This window comes from Aquarana catesbeiana, linkage group LG01, assembly GCF_042186555.1.
Source record: "Aquarana catesbeiana isolate 2022-GZ linkage group LG01, ASM4218655v1, whole genome shotgun sequence".
Classification (NCBI taxonomy): domain Eukaryota; kingdom Metazoa; phylum Chordata; class Amphibia; order Anura; family Ranidae; genus Aquarana; species Aquarana catesbeiana.
Genome location: NC_133324.1, coordinates 564,079,879 through 564,102,264, shown reverse-complemented (window position 1 = coordinate 564,102,264; position 22,386 = coordinate 564,079,879). Strand labels below are relative to the sequence as shown.

At 43.6% G+C, this 22,386-nt stretch overlaps 1 protein-coding gene across 5 annotated transcripts in view; it reads left to right on the top strand.

Annotated features, from left to right (window-relative positions):
- Positions 1–4,753: 4,753 nt before the first annotated feature.
- Positions 4,754–22,386, top strand: part of ADAMTSL5 (ADAMTS like 5) — a 45,092-nt gene continuing 27,459 nt past the window's right edge. For 3 of the 5 annotated variants that reach the window (XM_073596746.1, XM_073596767.1, XM_073596743.1), the window contains exons 1-5: positions 4,754–4,966; positions 5,054–5,123; positions 7,262–7,398; positions 12,009–12,069; positions 17,729–17,840. In XM_073596746.1, coding sequence (XP_073452847.1) covers positions 4,950–4,966; positions 5,054–5,123; positions 7,262–7,398; positions 12,009–12,069; positions 17,729–17,840 — 397 coding nt within the window. In that variant the 5' untranslated portion in view covers positions 4,754–4,949. Of the gene's footprint in view, positions 4,967–5,053; positions 5,124–6,081; positions 6,146–7,258; positions 7,399–12,008; positions 12,070–17,728; positions 17,841–22,386 lie in introns of those variants that run through there. The other 2 variants (XM_073596756.1, XM_073596751.1) reach the window with 2 other exon arrangements.

Genomic DNA, 22,386 nt, shown 5'->3' with positions numbered 1-22,386 from the left:
GCCGTGTCTCGCTCGATTCACAGTGCCGAGCTCCGTTCCCTGCGAGCGTTGCGACGCACAGGGATGGAGTTCGGCAGCAAATTCAAAAAGTAAAACACACAGTACAGATACAGTATACTGTAATCTTACAGATTACAGTGCTGTATCAAATAATTACATGCCCCCTTTGTCCCTAGTGGTCTGCCCAGTGTCCTGCATGCAGTTTTATATTATAAATACTGTTCTTTCTGCCTGGAAACTAGAAATTGTCCATAGCAACCAAAACTGTCCCTTTACATCAAAAGTGGCTTTAGACCAGCTAGAAAACAGTGATAATCAATTAGGATCACTCGCAGAATTGAGCGATAATGATTTGTGGGGAAATCCGTCACCAAACACTAAAAGTAACGAAAGCGACAATTCTGCAACTGAGCAAATTTCAGTGTTTTTGGTTTGATTACATTATTGAATAATTTTTATTATTATTATATGTTATAATTATTTATAGTTATTTATTATATTATAATTTTTTATTTAGTTTTTCAAACTTTATCATACCCGGGATGTCTACTAGACTCTTGTTTGGACAGATTTAAGTGAATTATTCCTAAGAATTACAGGCCTATAATATAAAACGCCAAATTTCTGTGCAAAATAATGGTACCGCTTTCAGCACCTAAAATCTGAAATAATCATACCGCCAGGGAGGTTAAAGACGTACTGGATAGAAAGATCGACCTGGATCTCAAAAGAGCCTACCTGTCGGCAGGTGGCGCTTGCAGGCCAGCAGTGGCACTGGCAGCTGTGGGTAGAGCTATCTCTAGCTGGTCCACTAATGCCGAAAAGCTGGTGACAGAGGGGGTGGAACAGGAGAAAGTCATTTCAGCCCTCCAGGAGCTTAGTCTTGCAGGCGACTGTCTCAGAAGCCTCCGTGGATATAATTAAAACCACTTCAAGAGCAATGTTAAGTTCAGTGATGGCCAGAAGGGCGCTTTGGCTAAAACCCTGGTCGACAGATCCCTCCTCAATATCCAACTGGTGTAAAATAACTTTCGATGGCACAAACCTTTTCGGAGAAAAGCTGGACTCGGCCATTTCTAAAGTCAAAAATCGGGGCTTATCCCTTCAGACAGAAGGCCCAGACAACAAAGACCACCTGCCTCTAGAAGAAATCTCCCGGATAAATACAGGGAGGCAAAATCTTACAGGCCCGGTAAAGAGTATAGGAGAAACTGGAAGAACCCCCAGTCATCATTCCTCAAGCTCCAAAAATCCAAGACCCCTACCACAAGGGATCAAAAGTCTTTTTGAAGGTGCGTCCGCCCAACCAGCTATAGTAGGGGCCAGGCTCATGAAGTACAAGCAGGTCTGGGCGGAAACAATAAAGGACCCATGGACAGTGGATACTGTCCAGTTCGAGCACAAATGGAGATTCAAGACACAGTCGCCAAGAGACCAGGTCTGTACAACCAGACTACCAGCATCTCGAGAGAGAAGGATGCTACTGACAAAATGCGTTCAAGATCTGTTCCAGAAGGAGGCCATAGTGAAAGTTCCACTATCCCAAAGGAGAACAGGGTTTTACTCCCCGTTATTCTTGGTGATAAAAAGAAGGGGACCTGCGTCCCGTACTGAACTTAAAGAATCTCAATCGGTCAATCTTAGTCGGGACATTCAAAATGAAAAGCCTGCAGTCAATTCTTCAGGCCATGAATATCGGGGATCGGATGCTTTCCGTCGATTTACAGGACACTTATCTGCACATTCCCATTCACATTTCATTTCAAAAGTTTCTCCGCTTCGCAGTAGATCATCACCATTTCCAGTTCCGAAGTCTCCCGTTCAGGATCTCCACCGCCCCAAGAACGTTCACCAAAGTCTTACTGCCAGTAATAGCCTTACTGAGGGAACAAGGCTTAAGAGTCCATCATTACCTGGACGACATCCTCCTGCTTGCGGACAATCGAGATTCCCTCCTACTGCATCGATCCATTCTGACCACCACCCTACAAAACTTCGTCTGGATTATAAACTGGGGGAAAAGCAACTTACAGCCCACCCAGAGAATGATCTTCCTGGGGGCAGAACTAGATACCCGCCTCAACACAATAGAACTCCCTCAGGAGAAAATTCCCAGTCTAATCCAAAAGGCAAAGAAGCTACTTGCATCTACCACACTGCCAGTCAGAGAGTACCTCAGCATACTGGGATCATTTTCAGCAACCATCCCGATGGTACAATGGGCTCAATGGAACACAAGACCTCTTCAAACATCACTTTTAAGACAGTGCAACGGGGTGTCGTTGTCTCAGCCAATCACAATCCAGAAAGAAGTGAAACAATCACTCTGGTGGTGGACCAGATTGAACAATCTGAAGAGATGCAGGCATATAGTCCCCCTTCTTCAAGAAGTAATCACTTCGGACGCCAGCCTTAAAGGCTGGGGGGCACATTACCGTCACTACGCAGTCCAAGGCCGTTGGACGTTCAAAACACAAAACGTGGTCTCAAATATCTTGGAGATGAAAGCAGAATTCCAAGCTCTGCTAGCCTTCAGCCCCCTCAGGGGGAAAGAAGTCCTGTTAAAATTGGACAACAGGGTGGCAGTTGCCTATATCAACAGGCAAGGAGGCACCAGGAGTCGCTCCATGATGCAAGACGTCCACCCAGTTCTCGAGTGGGCACAACTGAACCTGTCAGGATTAACGGCAATGTACGTTCCAGGAGTTCAAAACCTACTGGCTGACTCTCTAAGCCGGAGTTTTGTATCCAACAACGATTGGGCTTTAAGCCACCAAGCTTTTGCCCTCATAACCAAAACTTGGGGGATACTGGATATAGACCTGACAGCGACACCGACCAACACAAAATGCCAGAGGTATCTGGCGAGAAGTCCTTTCCCATCGGCAGAGGGCACGGACTGTCTACAGCACAACTGGAACTTCCGTCTGGGGTACATCTTTCCACCGACGCCCCTCATTCCAAGATTCCTACTCAAACTCAAGAGGTCAAAGTCTACAGTAATAGCAGGGACAGCTCCTTCACCCATTCCTGGAGAGGCTGCATCTAACAGCCTGGAGATTGAAAGGGCTAGGTTCTTAGTCCAAGGCTGTTCCCAGAAAGTGGTAGACACTCTCCTTCAAGCCAGAAAATGCACAACCAACAATACCTATAGAAAGATCTGGGAGAAGTTTCTTTCAGTCGCACAACAGCAATCCTGGAACTCATCATCTCCAACAGTCGCTCAGATCCTCGCGTTTCTCCAGCTAGGCTTAGATAAAGGACTTAGGTCTAGTACCCTGAAGGTACATGTGTCAGCCCTGTCCACTATGACAGGAGTGAAGTGGGTACAGGAGCCTCTTGTCACCCAATTCCAAAAGGCTTGCCTAAAGTTGAGACCACCCAGAAAACCTTCCTTCCCGACATGGGACCTTTCGGTAGTGCTGGAGGCCTTATCCCATGAACCATTTTTTCCGATGGAAGGCATCTCTCTTTGGAACCTAACTCTCAAGGTCACCTTTCTAATAGCAATTACATCGGCTAAAAGAGTCTCGGAAATGCAGGCCTTGCTGGCAAAGGAACCATACCTAACTTTCTACCCAGACAAGATAGTCTTAAAACCATTGGATTGCTTCATCCCAAAGGTGTCGTCTTCCTTCCACTTTAATCAAGAGTTATGCCTTCCCACTCTCTCCACAGAACAGGGTGATCCTAACCCATGTAAAGTCCAGTATCCAAGCCTACCTCTCAGCAACCAGTAACCTGAGAAAGACAGAGAATCTCTTAATCATTCCACATGGCTTTAGGAGAGGACAAGCAGCGACCTTTCTCGCACCATCGCAGCATGGTTGGTGAAGATCATTAAAAGAGCTTACTCATCTAACCACACACAAATACCTGAGGGCTTAAGGGCACACTCCACAAGGGCAATGGCAACCTCCTGGGCGGCCTACTGCAGGGTATCTTCCGAAACCATGTGCAAAGCAGCTACTTGGTCTTCAAAGAGCACCTTTATTTCCCAATATAAAGTGGACTCCGCTAGATTGTCCACGGTTGAATTCGGGAGAGCAGTTATACAGTCCAACACCTCTATTCCTTGTAAATAAACTTATCTTATGCTCATACCCACGCAGTTTGCGAGTTATTCCCCATAGGTGTGTGCTGCCATGATGCAACAGGAAAACGGAAAATTGTATACTCACCTTTCCGTAATTTTCCTTTCCTGTCGCATCTCATGGCAGCATACAGATGCCCACCCGTCTGAGGTGAGGTATATATATATACGGAGAATACTGGGGCGGGTGCCCTCTCAGGGTGTAATAGCTACGCGATCCTATCAGGTTGCGGAGGCAAAGCCACAACCCATAGATGTATGCTGCCATGAGATGCGACAGGAAAGGAAAATTACAGAAAGGTGAGTATACAATTTTCCGTTTTTGTATCAGTGTATGCAAAACAGTAGTGGGTAAAGAACTGAAATAAAGTCCATAAAGCAGACATAGAAACGTTAATTTCTTGTGAAAACAGGTTCTTACTAACTGGGACTTTTTCCTAGTGAATTTCCAAATAGTGTATAAATTATACTGCTAGTTGTATTTTATTTGGTATTCCATAAGATGGCACTGATATTTAGTAAAACTGAGCACTTTTAAAATGATTTAGCTCAAGTGTTGGTGTCATATGAATGCTAAATGGTTTGTTGTCACAGCTGATATGAACAGACTGCCTTGGGAAGGAGACTGTTAAAAAATGTATTATCTAAGAGGCGTGTTTCTGAGGAAAAAGCAGAAGTTCAAGATCTTGGATTCGTTTTTATGGACACATTTTGTTGTAAGCAATAAGGAATCTTGCAAACTCACCAAACTGAACAGTAATTGAAACTGCTATCTTGGCTTCTTTGGTAGAGAAATATAGCTGGGCATTTTGAAAAATATACATTTTTTTTCTTCTTTTTTCTTAAAACACTTAAGATGTGGCAGGAAAACTGGTGAGTTTTCACTTTTTATTTAGTATAACTCTTTGCCAATGCATGTGAGATAATTGCTACTTAGCTGTAAAATTTCTGTGTGTTTAGCAGGATCAGGCTCCCAGGTGTAAGACTGCTCTTGTCTTTATTTATGATTCACACTACCAGACAAGTTCAGGTGAGATGTTCCTAAATATACTTCCAGATCATGTATGTACCTTATGTATGCTTTTCCATTGGCCAAAAGAGTTTATATATATATATATATATATATATATATATATATATATATATATATATATATATATATATATATATATATAAACAAAAAGATGAACAAAAAATGTCATGACAAGCACATTTAGGGATGGTTCACATCATATAGGGTGTGTTTGCACATTCATATTTTTCGTGCATTTGCTTGTGGTTTTTTTTTGACAGCCTATTCATTTCAGTGGGCTGCAGAATGCAGAGGAACGTGCAAAAAGTATGGCAGGTGTGACTTTTAAAATTGCGCTGCACCAAAGAGCATGATACTGAATTAATGGCACCTGCATGCATCTGCAGATATTCTGCATATTGTGGACTATCTGCAATGTTCATATAGTGAACATGGTCTTTTGAGATGAAGTTAGAAAATTGCAAACTGATTGCTAAAGCCTTTATATACTAGCCTTTAAATTCAAAGAACAAGTTTCCCTCCTGACAGCAACAGAGCTAGGCAGTAATAGTATTCTTTATGGGACATTTGTTACTTGGTTTCTGATGTCTGCTCAGTTCTGACTTAAACATTTTTTGTATATTACAACAGAGGTTCTTAATCATATACATACCTCCCAACTGTCCCTGATTTTGAGGGACTGTCCCTGATTTGGAGCCCTCTGTCCCTCTGTCCCTCATTCCTCCTCATTTGTCCCTCATTTTGGTCTGATCTATATAGTTGTATATAAAATGCACTTTTTATCTTTCAAAAAGTGTTTCCCAGTGCTAAACCTTTCATCCAATTTCTAAATTGCTGCATTTGTACATTTTAAAAGCCATTCTAAAGGAATAGTAGTGGTAAAAAAAAAGCACTTGTGAATTTAATCAACCTTTTTTTTGGGTTATTTCTCCTTTAAGGGGGTGTGGCAGGGGGCGTGTCCTATGCCTACATACATTTGCTAGTAGGTGTCCCTCATTCCCATTACAAAATGTTGGGAGGTATGTATATATTTCAGTACATGTTGGACTGGCCATGTGCACCAAAGTGCCCTCCTTGTTCAATATGTAGTACTTTGCTTGAAATATACATATAATACAAAACGTTGCACATGGAGCTGGAGCAGAGGGACGCACATGCTGTAGCTTTCTGCTGACTTGCACAATGTGCAAGAAAGTATATGCTCCTATTATAATTGCAAAGTAGCACTCTGTAATTTTAAAACAGAAATACAGTTTGTTAAACTTTGTAAGTGTACAAAAATAGAGGGTTTACTCACAGAGCATATATATGTTATATTATATCGTATTGTATATACTGTATATACATTGCAGGTGGTTGTATATTTATTAATTTGGGTATGTAAATGTTTACAACCTAATGAAAAATGTTGCCTAAATGATTACAGCATAAAATACTTTATATAAAAGAGAATATATTTAAAAGATGAATGCAAACAATAATTTCTTGTTTTACTGCGTCATTTTATTAAGTAAACAATCTTATTACAGTTGTTTTCTTGGTCTAAAAGGAATTCTCTCAAATTCCTTTTGTTTTGCCATTTCCTTTCGTCCCCAGCTGCTGCACACAGAAATGTCAGGGAGGCTATATCAGCACTGGTAAACTCTCTGCTCTCTTCACTGCAATACATGGGGGAACATGTACTCACAGGCATTCCAATTATGAAAACAATGTGCTTTCTACAAACTTTGCAATTTCAAATTAAGTTTCAGTAACTGTACCTGATGCAGCTTGGTTTATATCTGAGGATTAGGTGTTATTTCAAAAGTTATGTTTTTTTTTTCCACGAACAAACAGAAGAAAGTGGTCTGTATTGCACATGAAGCCATTTCTTAGATTTCTGACCTGTTTTGTATGTCATCTCTGTTTTCCTGCAGTTTTTTATATGATGGCTATGCCATCTGCTGTAGCTCTGTTTGTCATGCTAGTGGCATGACAATGTATTTTCATGTTACTGATACTATAGATATCACCTGCCCAAGAATTCCAGGACTGTTTTGGGCTTTGGAGTTAGGCCCTAGAAATGTTTTGCCATCAGCTTTATAGTACAATTATGCATAGTTCTAACAAAATCTCTGATTCTTTATATAAAGTAGGTAAGAGACAGGTGGAGCCTTCAAAGTGAGAGAATGCTGCACTCTTCCTTTGGACTATGGACAACATGGGGATCATGGACTACTTGCTCCAGTTCATGTGGGGATGGAGTAGTACTTAGAAGCCGCAAGTGTCTAAGGTACATAAACAAAATGTTTTTAAAAATGGCTAATACAGTGCCTTGAAAAAAAATTCATACCCCTTAAAATTTTCTACATTTTGCATAGCTCCCAACTGTCCCTGATTTCGAGGGACTGTCTCTGATTTGAAGCAATGTCCCTCTTTCCCCTCCATTTGTCTCTCATTTTGGTCTGATCTATATAGTTGTATATAAAATATAGCTTTCAAAAAGTGTTTCCCAGTGCTAAACCTTTCATCCAAGTTCTAAATTGCTGCATTTGTACATTTTAAAAGTGAATATAAAGAAATAGTAGTGGCAAAAAAAAGCCCTTCTGGATTTAATTAACCTTTTTTCGGTTAATTCACCTTTAAGGGGGTGTGGCAGGGGGCGTGTCCTATGTCTACATACATTTGTTAGTAGGTGTCCCTCATTCCCATCTCAAAATGTTGGGAGGTATGCATTTTGTCATTTTACAACCAAAAACATAAATGTATTTTATTGGAATTTTATGTGATAGACCAGTGATAGCGAATCTTGGCACCCCAGATGTTTTGGAACTACATTTCCCATGATACTCCACTAAACTGCAGAGTGCATGAGAATCATGGGAAATGTAGTTCAAAAGCATCTGGGGTGCCAAGGTTCACCATCACTGTGATAGACCAACACAAAGTGGCACATAATTGTGAAGTGGAAGGAAAATGATAAATGTTTTTCAAATTTCTTTACAAATAAATATCTGAAAAGTGTGGTGTGCATTTGTATTCAGCCCCCTTTACTCTGATACCCCTAACCAAAATCTAGTGGAACCAATTGCCTTCATAAGTCGCCTAATTAGTAAAAAGTCCACCTGTGTGTAATTTAATCTCAATACAGCTGTTCTGTGAAACCCTCAGCGGTTTGTTAGAGAACCTTAGTGAAAAAAACGCATCATGGAGGCCGATGAACACACCAGACAGGTCGGGGATAAAATTGTGGAGAAGTTTAAAGCAGGGTTAGGTTATAAAAAAATATCCCAAGCTTTGAACATCTCACAGAGCACTGTTTAATCCATCATCCGCAAAATGGAAAGAGTATGGCACAACTGCAAACCTACCAAGACATGGCCACCCACTTAACCTGACAGGCCAGGCAAGGACAGCATTAATCAGAAAAGCAGCCAAGAGGCCCATGGTAACTCTGGAGGAGCTGCAGAGATCCACAGCTCAGGTGGAAAATCTGTCCACAGGACAACTATTAGTCGTGCACTCCACAAATCTGGCCTTTATAGAAGAGTGGCAAGAAGAAAGCCATTGTTGAAAGAAAGCAATAAGAAGTCATGTTTGCAGTTTGTGAGAAGCCATGTGGGGGACACAGCAAACATGCAGAGGAAGGTGCTCTGGTCTGATGAGACCAAAAGTGAACTTTTTGGCCTAAAAGTAAAACGCTATGTGTGGTGGAAAACTAACACTGCACATCACCCTGAACGCACCATCCCCACAGTGAAAGATGGGAAGATGGATGGAGCCAAATACAGGGCAATCTTAGAAGAAAACATGATAGAGTCTACAAAAGACTTGAGACTGGTGCGGAGGTTCACCTTCCAGCAGGACAACGACACTAAACATACAACCAGCGCTACAATGGAATGGTTTAGGTCAAAGCATATTTATGTGTTAGAATGGCCCAGTCAAATTCCAGACCTAAATCCAATTGAGAATCTGTGGCAAGACTTGAAAATTGCTGTTCACAGACGCTCTCCAACCAATATGAAAGAGCTTAAGCTATTTTGCAAAGAAGAATGGGCAAACATGTCACTCTAGATGTGCAAAGCTGGTAGAGACATCCCCAAAAAGACTTGCAACTGTAATTGCAGTGAAAGGTGGTTCTACAAAGTATTGACTCAGGGAGGCTGAATACAAATGCACGCCGCACTTTTCAGATTTTTATTTGGAAAAAATTTGGAAAACCATTTATCGTTTTCTTTCCACTTTACAATTATGTGCCACTCTGTGTTGGTCTATCACATAAAATTTGAATAAAATACATTTATGTTTTTGGTTGTAAAATGATGAAATGTGGAAAATATCAAGGGGTGTGAATACTTTTTCAAAGCACTGTAAATACAACAGTATGTTTTTTTGTAATATCTAAACTATCCCTAACTGTAAAATGGGCCATAACACTTCTTTCCTTTACTTGGATGCCAAAAGACTAATTTTTGCTCATCCAGTCCTGAGATCGACAGTCCTTTCAGAGAGCACAGCAAGGCTTGCATGAGACCTGATTTTTGTATATTAAAATTTAAGGGAACAGTAATAGACTAATGAGCTCAGCAGACTGCTCTCTCATTTAGCCATTGTTTTCCATATGTTTTCCATATATTTGCATAGAGCACAACTGATTGGCTTCTAGTGCTACCCACCCTTCTTCCAATCTAAAATATTCTGTAAAGCGGAAAGCAAGAGATTGATACCAAGTAAAAGTCAGGTACTTACATTGCATTTACAAAAACATTCAATGATTTATTAGTGAATGCATACTCCATTATATCTGCTTTGAATGCAGCTTTAACCTTAACCCTAATGATGTAGGTTGCCGTTGCTGACAACTTCTTCTAAAAATGTTAGTTGGTTGGCTGTCTTGCTGATGTTTTATCTTTGATACGTTTTGAATCACTGACTTAGGCAGGCCATACATTCATTTTTTTTTTTTTTTTTTTCAACCAGCGGGTTGAAAAAAGAAAAAAAGACCTGATTCCCCCATCCACACACTCATTGTGGATGATGGAATCACTCCCGCTGTGCTATTGTATTCTGACAGCTGGAAGATGTCCTTGTTGTCAGAACACACTGATCGGTGTTGCCGGCTATAACCAGCAACGCTGATCGTTTAGGAAAAAAACTACAGGCTTGTTGTACAGAAGTTGATCGGTGGATCGACTTCTGTACAACCAGGGTGCCCATATATGGATAGAAATTTGCCCGGTCCCTGTTGAACCAGGTGAATTTTGATCCCTGTATGGCCGCCTTAAGAGCAAGTATAAAGATAGGTAGTTCATGATTTTCCTGACTTTTGTTTAATTCCAAATGTTTGCAAGATGCAGTCTGTCAACTAGCATTTTCCAAAGGAAGCCAGCACTGCCAACCCCATTATTATTCTTGTGATAGGCCAGTATACATTAGGATTGTTGTTTCTTGAAATGGATAACAATCTTAAACAACCAGTAAATTATGTTAATGTTTAGCTACTTAAAGAAGAGCTCCAGTCTGCTATGTAAAAATTAAAAGTCAGCAGCTACAAAAGCTGTAGCTGCTGACTTTTTTTAATAAACAGCCACTCACCTGTCCCAGGATCAAGTGTTGTGCTCAGCCCAGGCGTTTTCTCCGGGTGTCCTCTCTCCCCGGCATCTTTACTATGGGCACCCGGCTGTGACAGCTTGCGGCTTCACAGCCAGGTGCCCACTGCTAATGTGCGAGCGGCACTGTGCACTGTGAATGGTCCTGGAGTTTTCTGGGACCTGTCCCAGAAGAATGCGGAAGGGAGGAGGAGAAGGAGAACTTCTGCTCCTGATCGCCTAGGCGGTCGGAGTGAAAGTGGGAGTGGGAATTTGTCAAAATCATGTACCCGCTCCCCCTTCCTCCCCAAAAGCTCCATTTCACAAACAGGAGCAGGGGAAGAGGCCTTAAAGGGGAACTTCCCCCTTTTGTGTGCAGCTCTACTTTTTATAAAATAGAGTCTTTGCTTCATACATGAGGATTTTGCATATGTCTGTTGTTCAGCGCTATCTCTTCCCCCGATTGTCTATTTTCATCTCATTGGTCTATGAGTTTTGGACAGCAGCTCCATTCATTCTTTTGGTTGTTTGCTTGGAATTTTTTCTATGCGCCTGAACATTTGTTTTTTACCACTTTAAGGCATACAGTGTACACCCTATAAAATTTCAACAAAGTACCTTGGGCATTTGTCATATGCCCTGTTCCTCTTCCTCCCTCCACCACTTTAGCCACAGCTGTGTAAAACAAAGTTTCTGAACAGTATATGAACAGTTAAAGAAATCCTACCAAATTATTTTTTGTAAATGAAATTTGTTTCTAATTAACTCTTTATTAACCTTAGGTAACCATAAACAGCCATAGGCTGCCCATACATTAATCACACAAAAAACTGACACAATTCCCAAGGTGAATAAAGGAAACCTTCCCGCTGAGCTATTGTATTCTGGCAGCTGGGAGACCTTCATACTGTCAGAATACACTGATCAGCTCTGCATGCTATAGCCTGCAATGCTGATCGAGTGGCTAAAATGCAACAGCGTGATTGATCAGTAGATCAACCATAGTGCCCATACATGAATCTAAATTTGGTTGGTCCCTGCTGCAGCGGCAAAATTTTGATCCGGGTATGGCCAGCTTTAATTTACTCACTTCCCCCCTTTTCCTCGTAGTTATTATTTTTATGCTGATTGAGAGCTAATTTGGTTAGCCTTACATATGTTCTGGAGATACAAAGAATATGCTGTCAAATTAATTCAAATACAGTTTGTATTAACTAGTTGTCAAATTATAGCTGTACAATGATATAAACATTTTTCTGATTTATCATATCATATATCTTTTATCATATCATGCTGATTTTGCTTTTCAAAGGATTTCTGCAAAGGACACATGTGTCGGAGAGCTACGACAATACAAATCCTGTCAGTCCAAGGTAAGTCTGCTGGTTTAGGTCAGTGAACAAAAAAAATCCCCAACACATATATAGAAGCTAATATATGGTGTCACACGACATACTAAAATGTCAGATCCTGCTTAGGTTGTGCCACCATTGCTGATTTTGGTTTTATTGTTGTCCCCTATTGGTCTGTGTCTGTTTCCAGCTTGTCAAATCTCTATATACTTCCTGTATTCATATATAGGTTGAAATTCTGACTAAGAAATCAATGTTCCACTTGTAAGTAAGCTAAATAGGACCATGGGCACAATTGTGGAAGCAATGGAATGTTGAGGAAGTGTTGTCAGGGCAGATCATAGGTTTGTCACACTGAGCTAAAGTTTTTGACCGATACCAGACCTCTTTATAATATAGCTATAAAAACGTGCTAAAAGACATGGCTATCTGCATGAGGAAATAACATATTTCAGGTTTAGAAATAGAAAATCAGGCATAAGCCATTCTATAATGTTCAAAAGGCTCATAAAAATGTGCATTTCTACCCAACAAGCACTCTGATAGCAAATATGTTATTTTACTTGTCGTAGGATGTATTTTTTACCTTGTTGGCCTTGATTTGAAGTGTGTTACCTTTTGGTAATATTGACGTTTTAAATTGTATGTCTACCCAAACGTTTTTTTTTTGTATTGTTAAATATAGTAAGGAAGGATTTGATTTCAAATCCCTATCAGATTATATTTTGCTCTCTGTGTCCAGCTGGACGTATTTCCCTCAACTTCCGGTCCTGGAGACACAGTCAGAGCTGGATTGCCCACAAGTCGATCTAGGTGGGTTCCTAGGGCCACAAAACATAACACAGTATAATGGTCAGCAACAAGAGATGGACATGTAAATGAATTGCATTCAAGGAAATAAATATAAAAAAGGAGCAGTATAGTTCATACATAGCACCTGTCTCTTTAAAGTGCTGTACACACAGGCATGTGGGTATGTAAGGGCTCATGCACATACAACGATTTTTTAACTGCTTCTAAATGCCTCTCCATGTTAGCTTATGTGTCCATGCACACATAAACTCTCAGAGGCGTTTGGAGACATAAGCGTTTAGAGGCAGTAGAAAAAAATGACAGCCTGTGCGTTCAGGAGCAGCGGCTTAACGCTGTCAATCCTTTTTTTTTTACATGTTAAAATCATGGTTCCCTATGAGAGCCCATTGATTTGAATAGGAGTCACACGAGAAGTCGGATCATGATGATCCGACTTGCAGTGCGACTTGTGCGCTGAGGAACTTGAAGAGAAACCCCATACCAAAATGAAAAAAAAAACGGCGTGGGGTCCCCCCAAGATCCATACCAGACCCTTCGGATTGGTATGGATTTTAAGGGGTACCCCATGACAAAAAAACAGTGTGGGGGTCCCCCCAAAATCCATAACAGACCCTTATCCGAGTATGCAGCCCGGCGGGTCAGGAAAGGGGAGGGATGAGCGAGTGCCCCCCCTCTTGGATCATACCAGGCCACATGCCTTCAACCTTGGGGGGGGTGAGTGCTTTGGGGCAGGGGTCTGCACCCCCACCTCAAAGCACCTTGTCCCCATGTTAATGGGGACAAGGGCTTCTTCCCAACACCCCTGGCCGTTGGTTGTTGGGGTCTGCAGGTGGGGGGCTTATCGGAATCTGGAAGCCCCCTTTAATGAGGGGGCACCCAGATCCCGGCCCCCCACCCTGTGTGAATGAGTATGGGGTACATCGTACCCCATACCCATTCACCAAAAAAAAAGTGTCAAAAAATAAAAACAGGACACGGCTTTTTGACAAAGTAATTTATTAAAGCAGCTCTGGCGTCTCTTCTCCTTACGATTTCTTCTCCCTCTGGCGATGTCTTCACCCTCCAGTTTTTCTCCTCTCACTTACTCCGCTGCCGGTTCTCCTCTCTCCGCTGTCTTCTCCCGCTGTTCTTCCTCCGATGTTCTCTCGACGTTCTCTTCCATTGTAATGCTAGGGCACCGTGTGCCAATACTTGTATTGCCATGGGGCTGGGCCACCCGGCAACGTCATCAGGAGGCTCTGCCCCCTTGTGATGTCACCACCAGGTGCGGTGACATCACAAGGGGGCAGAGACTCTGGCGGCCCTAGTATTACATCGGTAGAGAGCGTTGAGAGCACATTGAAGAAAGAACAGGGGGAGAAGACAGCGGAAGAAAACAGAGAGAGGAGAACCGGCAGCGGAAGAAGTCATCAGCGGTGAGAGGAGAAGAACCAGAGAGTGAAGACATGATTAAATCAACTCAATGAAATCAGTGTAAATGAAAGAGAAACAAAATCCCTGAACCAGAGTCATTCAGATGAGCTAAGTGCAATATACATGATTAATACATTCCTGTGTACTGTTTTTATTTTTGACACTTTTTTTGGGTGATGTACCCCATACTCTTTCACATAGGGTGGGGGGGCCGAGATCTGGGGCCCCCTTGTTAAAGGGGGCTTCCATATTCCGATAAGTCCCCCCAGCACGCAGACCCCGACAACCAGCGAGCAACATGGGGACAAGTTGTTTTGGGGTGGGGGTGCAGCACCCCAAAGCGCCCACCCCCCCATGTTGAGGGCATGTGGCCTGGTATGGTACAGGAGATGGGGGGGTGCTCGCTTGTCCCTCCCCTTTCCTGACCTGCCGGGCTGCATGCTCGGATAAGGGTCTGGTATTGCTATTGGGGGGGACCCCCATAACGTTTTTTTTGGCATTTGGGTTCCCCTTAAAATCCATACAAGATCCTCAGCGGACAAGTCGCACTGCAAGTCGGATCATCATGATCCGACTTCTATTCAAATCAATGGGCTCTCATAGGGAACCATTGATTTTGAATAGAGGCAGAGAAACGCCACTAAAAGCTAGCGTGGCTAAACATGCATTAACGCCAATACGAACAGCTACTAAAAGCACGTTTTTGCAGCTGCTTTTTTCTGGCGTCGGTAGTGGCGCTGCAGCTTGTTTTTTCTAACACCCTGTGTGCATGATCCCTTAGGACAAGAAATGCCAGTGTTTGGTACAGGGACCTTAATCCTAAAAGAGAGATTTATATATTGAAGGCTGAGTCTAGTAGTTTCTTTCAAATCAGTATTCCAGCGTTTATATAAAAGTTCTTCCCTATTACTCTCTTTGGCTTAACAGTTGCACTAGGCCACTTTTTCTTATACCCACATTTATTGAATCTTGTTCTCAAAATTCCTCAGTGCACTTGTCATGGGTGCTTGTCAGTACCCCTTGTGGGAATCCTTCACTTACTTACATCAGTATGGCAGATCATTAGCATAAGGGCAGCAGTCCTTGCAGGTTACAACCCCCTAACAGTTTCAGGGTGGATTTCTGAGTTCCTTCTAAGGACCTGATAGTGATAACCTGGACCATTGTTCCTAGTCCGGGTCGCTGCACTCCACAGAATCCTCTTTAACCCCTTCAGGGTTGACTCTCCCTCCTTTTTATCCAGGGAGGAATTTTCAGTTATTATGTCTGAGGTTATGGGGAAAGTTTGACCAATGTAATCTCACTCAGAATGCATGAGCCAGAAACGTGTATCCATGTCCTCTCCTCCAAAGCCCACCTCTGGTACATGAGGAGACTCCGTCTGCTGACATACAAAACTTAAAGCGGGGGTCCACCCACACCGCCAAAAAAAAAAAAATATTAAAAGCCAGCAGCTACAAATACTGCAGCTGCTGACTTTTAATACATGGCCACTTACCAGGGTCCAGCGATGTCGGCAGGGGACGCCGAGAACCCGCTCGGTTCTCGGCAGCTGCCGCTGCCATCCTAGGTGAGGGAATCAGGAAGTGAAGCGTTGCGGCTTCACTTCCCGGTTCCCTACTGCGCATGCGCGAGTCGCGCTGCACGTCCCAAGTGGTCCCCGCTCTCTCCTGGGAGCTGTGTGTTCCCAGCAGACAGCGCGGTGGGGACGGGAAGTGGCGTAGACTCCCATGGGAGTCTATGCCGGAAGTGGGTGCAAATACCTGTCTTAGACAGGTATCTGCACCCCCCTCCCCCCTGAAAGGTGCCAAATGTGACACCGGAGGGGGGGAGGGTTCCGAAAAGCGGAAGTTCCATTTTTGTGTGGAACTCCGCTTTAAGAATATCGTTTGGGTTATATTGACGTAGTCCCCATGTGTCTAGACCCGAAATAGCTTGCGTAGGCCACACCTAAGGTTACCAGCCTGGATTCTCCTAAATGTTCCCAACCTGTTGAAACTTTTACTATTGCTACCTGTTTTGTATAGCGATTTACCTAATCAACAGAAAGTCTTTACTGGTCACATACTGGTGACTTTGGCAGGATAGTGACCTGGCATTTAACACATTGGTGGTAGCGGCTGGAATCTGACACTGCAGTTTATCACACTTCCCACAACAGGCTGCTTGCAGAAAACTACAAGAACAGTCTCACTGAATAAGATGAAAGAACAGCAGTGCCTGGTCTTTCTTATAGGAGTCCCCAGCACAAAATCTAATTTTCATGCTGGATTATTGCATATTTAGTTAAATGATTTATATTGAATAATTAATTAGAGTGACATAGACATCTCAAAATTCAGAGAGATAATGTAGAGATAATATTGTAACATGTGGAATGCCTCTGAAAGCATTGACATATCATTATTGAATATCAAGTAAACAAGGTAATATACAGAATAGTGAATACAGTATGTCCCATTGTAACATGGTTATGGTTGGAAAGAAGAAGAGGGGAAAATAACAGCCAGAGGGACTAGTGCGATGAGAGAAGTCAGCAGAGCAGGAAGGAAGGGGAAGGGGGTTGAGAGGGCAAGGGCAGCCTGGACTATGCCCACTCATTTATCTAGACCTAAAGGCTGCCATCAGTACCCATAGGAAGGCATTTGGAGAACCAAGGGTACCATATTGATGTGTATTTTTACATCATGCCCGATAGCCTCACCTCAATTTTGTCATGGGGCATGGTTTGCGTAACTCTTGACCTTATTTCTGCTTCAGGAATTAGTGGAGATTTCCACGCCTTGGCCATTGTCTGTTTAGCTGATGTAGTCTTGCATACATTTTAAAGAAATATACAAAGCACATCTAGGTCTAAAATAAGTAGGAATACAGATGCCTCTTGTAGTTAGACAATATTTGAAGTGGATGTAAACCCTCTCCTTTACCTAGTGAAGTGAACAGCCTCAGATGATACACAGAGATTAAACAAATATCTCTACATAAGTTTTACATGTATATCTGCTGTCTTCAGCTTTATATATTCTTTAGAAATCTTACATGGTGTTAGAATTTTTACTTTCTCATTCTGCAATAGGAGTGGTGTCTGGACTTACACTGTGTGACAGCTGATTGGAGGAAAGGCATACACCCCCCTCCACATAGGCAGAAGAACGAAGATACCTTTAGAGCTGTACTGTGACAAAACAAGCTCTCTGCTAATCTATTTAAATCTATTTATAGCACCCACCCCAACACAAATCTCAGGCTGGTTTTATCTCCCTTCTCCGAGAACTTGTCAGAAGTTATCATGCCGATAACAGAAGAACGAAACAGCAGAAAGACACGACACTTAGGGTTTTGGAGAGAGATAAGAAAACACTACAGATATATATGCTTAGGTCAAATTTAATCAATCGGGTTTACATACACTTTAACTGGCATTTTTCTCTTTGCTTGCTGTGTGATTTTACAGAAGTGCCCTGCAGATTCCGTGCCTTTCAGAAATGTGCAATGTGCTGTCTACAACAACAGACCAATACCAGGTTCATCTGAGCAAACATACAACTGGGTGCCATTTTATGAAGGTAATGTTAGAACATTAAGATTTAATAAAGCTTAAAATCCACAAACAGTTTCTGATTAGGTAATGTCTGATGCTTTTTCCATTGTTAAAAATCCCTCAAAACAACAGTGGCACCATAGTTCTAAAATGTACTATATAGGTAAAATTCTGAATGCAAGTATTTATAATTTTTATGATGGTGTGGTCATAGGTGTGTGCAGCTTATTCCATTAGGATGTGCACCCCAAAGCTCAAACACACTGAAGCATAGTAAACTGTGCTTACTTTGCTTCAGTTTGTGAATGAACACAGTGAGCGAGTGTGTTCACTGTGTTCATTTAGAAAAGGAAGAGCCAGTAAATGACATATTGACTAACCCTTTCCCCTGCTCTCCATCCTGAAACATCCCCCGCAGCAGCCGAGGGGAGAGGAGAGAAGAGGAGGGAAGCCAGCAGCACTGCAGGAGAGGGGATGGGGGCAACACGGGGGGAAGCCCGGGCAGTAGGGGGAATCGGCACCACACAGAGTTATTAGGGTGTGCCCAGGCACACCTGGCACACCCCCTGCACATGCCTATGGGTGTGGTTCTTTTGGTAAATTGAATAGATGATAACTTGAATAGATGCATTTCACTTACTGCTTCTGCATCTTAGAGCACCTGGAAAATATTGTGCAAGGTATAAGTACATGTAATAGATGTATATTAAAAAATATTGTCACACAGTCTTTCCCGAATCATGTTCTGCATAACAGTAATCTGTCTTACTAACTCAATGGCCTAGAACTAGTGTATGTGTGTGTTTATATATATATATATATATATATATATACCGTATTTATTGGCGTATAACACGCACTTTTTTCCCCTTAAAATCAGGGGAAAATCGTGGGTGCGTGTTATACGCCGATCCCCGCTATTTTTGTGATCTATCGGAGCGATCGCCGCCGACATTCACATAGCGTGTCTGGGCGGAGCCGAGATACACATAGCCGAGGGTTCTCGGCTCTTCTCGGCGCCGTTCACAGTCACGCCCAGTCCCTATGATGGACATAACAGAGGTCCAATGGCGGGACTGGGCGGGACTGTGAACGGCGCCGAGAAGAGCCGAGAACCCTCGGCTATGTGTATCTCAGCTCCGCCCAGTCACTGTGTTCTCGGCGGCGCTCGTTCAGCTGAACGAGCGCCGCCGAGTCCCTCCGAACTCCGCGGTGCCATATTTAAAAATACACACTAAACTTGTGTATGTCGGCGGCACTGGAGACAAGGCTGCACTGACCACTGGGGACAAGGCTGCACTGACCACTGGGGACAAGGCTGCACTGACCACTGGGGACAAGGCTGCACTGACCACTGGGGACAAGGCTGCACTGACCACTGGGGACAAGGCTGCACTGACCACTGGGGACAAGGCTGCACTGACCACTGGGGACAAGGCTGCACTGACCACTGGGGACAAGGCTGCACTGACCACTGGGGACAAGGCTGCACTGACCACTGGGGACAAGGCTGCACTGACCACTGGGGACAAGGCTGCACTGACCACTGGGGACAAGGCTGCACTGACCACTGGGGACAAGGCTGCACTAACCACTGGGGACAAGGCTGCACTAACCACTGGGGACAAGGCTGCACTAACCACTGGGGACAAGGCTGCACTAACCACTGGGGACAAGGCTGCACTAACCACTGGGGACAAGGCTGCACTGACCACTGGGGACAAGGCTGCACTGACCACTGGGGACAAGGCTGCACTAACCACTGGGGACAAGGCTGCACTGACCACTGGGGACAAGGCTGCACTGACCACTGGGGACAAGGCTGCACTGACCACTGGGGACAAGGCTGCACTGACCACTGGGGACAAGGCTGCACTAACCACTGGGGACAAGGCTGCACTGACCACTGGGGACAAGGCTGCACTGACCACTGGGGACAAGGCTGCACTAACCACTGGGGACAAGGCTGCACTAACCACTGGGGACAAGGCTGCACTAACCACTGGGGACAAGGCTGCACTAACCACTGGGGACAAGGCTGCACTAACCACTGGGGACAAGGCTGCACTAACCACTGGGGACAAGGCTGCACTGAACTGACCACTGGGGACAAGGCTGCACTGGAGCAAGACTGCACTGGGGCAAAGCTGCACTGACAATTCTGCACTGGGGCAAAGCTGCACTGACAAGGCTGCACTGGGGCAAAGCTGCACTGACAAGGCTGCACTGGGGCAAAGCTGCACTGACAAGGCTGCACTGGGGCAAAGCTGCATTGACAAGGCTGCACTGGACACTGGGGCAAGGCTGCACTAACAAGGCTGCAGATGAACACTGATGAGGCTGCATTGATGGGCATTTAAATGTAAATTTTTTTTCCTTAAACTTCCCTCCTAAAAGTTTTTTTCCTTAAAATTCCCTCCTAAACTTGGGGTGCGTGTTATACGCCGGCACGTGTTATACGCCGGCACGTGTTATACGCCGATAAATACGGGTATATATATATATATATATATATATATATATATATATATATATTTCATTCATTTACACACACACACACACACACTACAGTATATACTGTAGCATAGTACTGTACAAATGTTTTAGAGAATGCTTTCAGAAATAGAAGTGTGAATAACTTATTTTTATTGATGGAAACCACCCTTTGTCTTCCAAACAGTGTCAATTCTTCCATTCTTCTAAGTCCACTCGCACACAGTTTTTAAAGGAACTTGGCAGGTTGGTTGTTCCAAACATCTTGGAGAACTAACCACAGATCTTCTGTGGATGTAGGCTGCCTCAAATCCTTCTGTCTTTTCATGTAATCCCAGACAGACATGATGATGTTGAGATCAGGGCTCTGTGGTGGCCAAACCATCACTTCCAGGGCTCCTTGTTCTTATTTACACTGAAGATAGTTCTTAATGACATTGACTGTATGTTTGGGATCGTTGTACTGCTGCAGAATAAATTTGGAGCCAGTTACACGCCTCCCTGATGGTATGGCATAATGCATAAGTATCTGCGTGTATTTCTCAGCATTGAAGACATGTGCATAGGACATGGAAGCAAAGCTAAGCGACTCATCTATGCACAAAAACATAGGAACTGGGGTGCAGAAAAATGGCAACAGGTGCTCTGGACTTATGAGTCAAAATTTTAAATTTTTGGCTGTGGCAAAAGGTAGGTTGTTCACAAAGAGCTGGAGAGCGGTACAATAATGAGTGCCTGCAGTCAACAGTGAAGCATGGTGAAGGTTCCTTGCAAGTTTGGGGCTGCATTTCTGCAAATGGAGTTGGAGATTTGGTCAGGATCAACGGTGTCCTCAATGCTGAGAAATACAGGCAGATAATTATTCATAATGCCATACCATCAGAGAGGCCCCGGATTTATTCTGCAGCAGGACAACAACCCAAAACATGCAGCCAATGTCATTAAGAACTACAGTATCTTTGGCATAAAGAAGAACTAGGAGTCCTGGAAGTGATGATTTGGCCCCCACAGAGCCCTGATCTCCACATCGAGTCTGTCTGGAATTTAGAGACGTGCAGTCAGGGGAGGCAGGTGAGACAGGGCCTCACCTGTTATGAACATAAAAAAAAAATTTAAAAAAATGAGCTTCGCGGGTTTGGCAGTATGTAGCCTAAGTCCTACCCCACCACTGGTAAATATTTGGGGCTCCTACGACATATGGTTCCAGAGATATGGGACTCCTTGCGCAGCCTGTCAAAAACGAAATACAGAGCGGCCATTTTAAATACAAGCTGACGCACTCTGTTTGCAGCAGACTGAGAGGATGAGCTCACAGTGCCTCTCCTCATTTCTTGTCAGAGGCACTGAGCTCAATAAACAACTTGGAGTCTTGGACCAATGGTAAAGTACCATTGGTCCCAGCTGTCCAATAAAAATGCTGCAGTAAATGCACGCCTCTCACTGCAGTGTCATAGAAAGGGCATGTGTCTAAAAGACAAATGCTCCCTTCCAGCCCAGCCCTCAAAGTGGTTGTAAACTCTTAGGCCCCTTTCACACAGACGGATAGAATTGTGCTTTTAGCTGCGTTTTCTACCACAGCTAAATGCACACAATGCTTTCCTTTGGCCCCATTCACACACTGCGTTTAGCTGCGTTTCCATTACATGCAGTTTGGTGAGGATAGAAAAAATAGAATTGACTGCGTCCAGGAGCGATTTAGCGCAGCTATCCGCACATAACCGCAGGTAATCGCAGTGCACTGTGTCAGCTGCGGATAGCAGTGCCGAGCTGGCTCGCTCATCGGGAAAGGAAAAATGTTTTTTCCTTTCCCAATGAGCGACAAGCACGAGGATCCGACTTGGATCCCCGCCAATGCCAGGCACTGTTTGGTATGAATCTTGAAGGGGAACTCCACGTCAAATTCTAAATAAAAAACCGGCATGGGTTCCCCTCCAAGAGCATACCAGGCCCTTCGGTCTGGTATGGATTTTAAGGGGAACCCCTAAGCCGAAAAACAGTGTGGGGGTCCCCCTCAAAATCCATACCAGACCCTTATCCGAGCACGCAGCCCGGTCGGTTAGGAAAGGGGGTGGGGACGA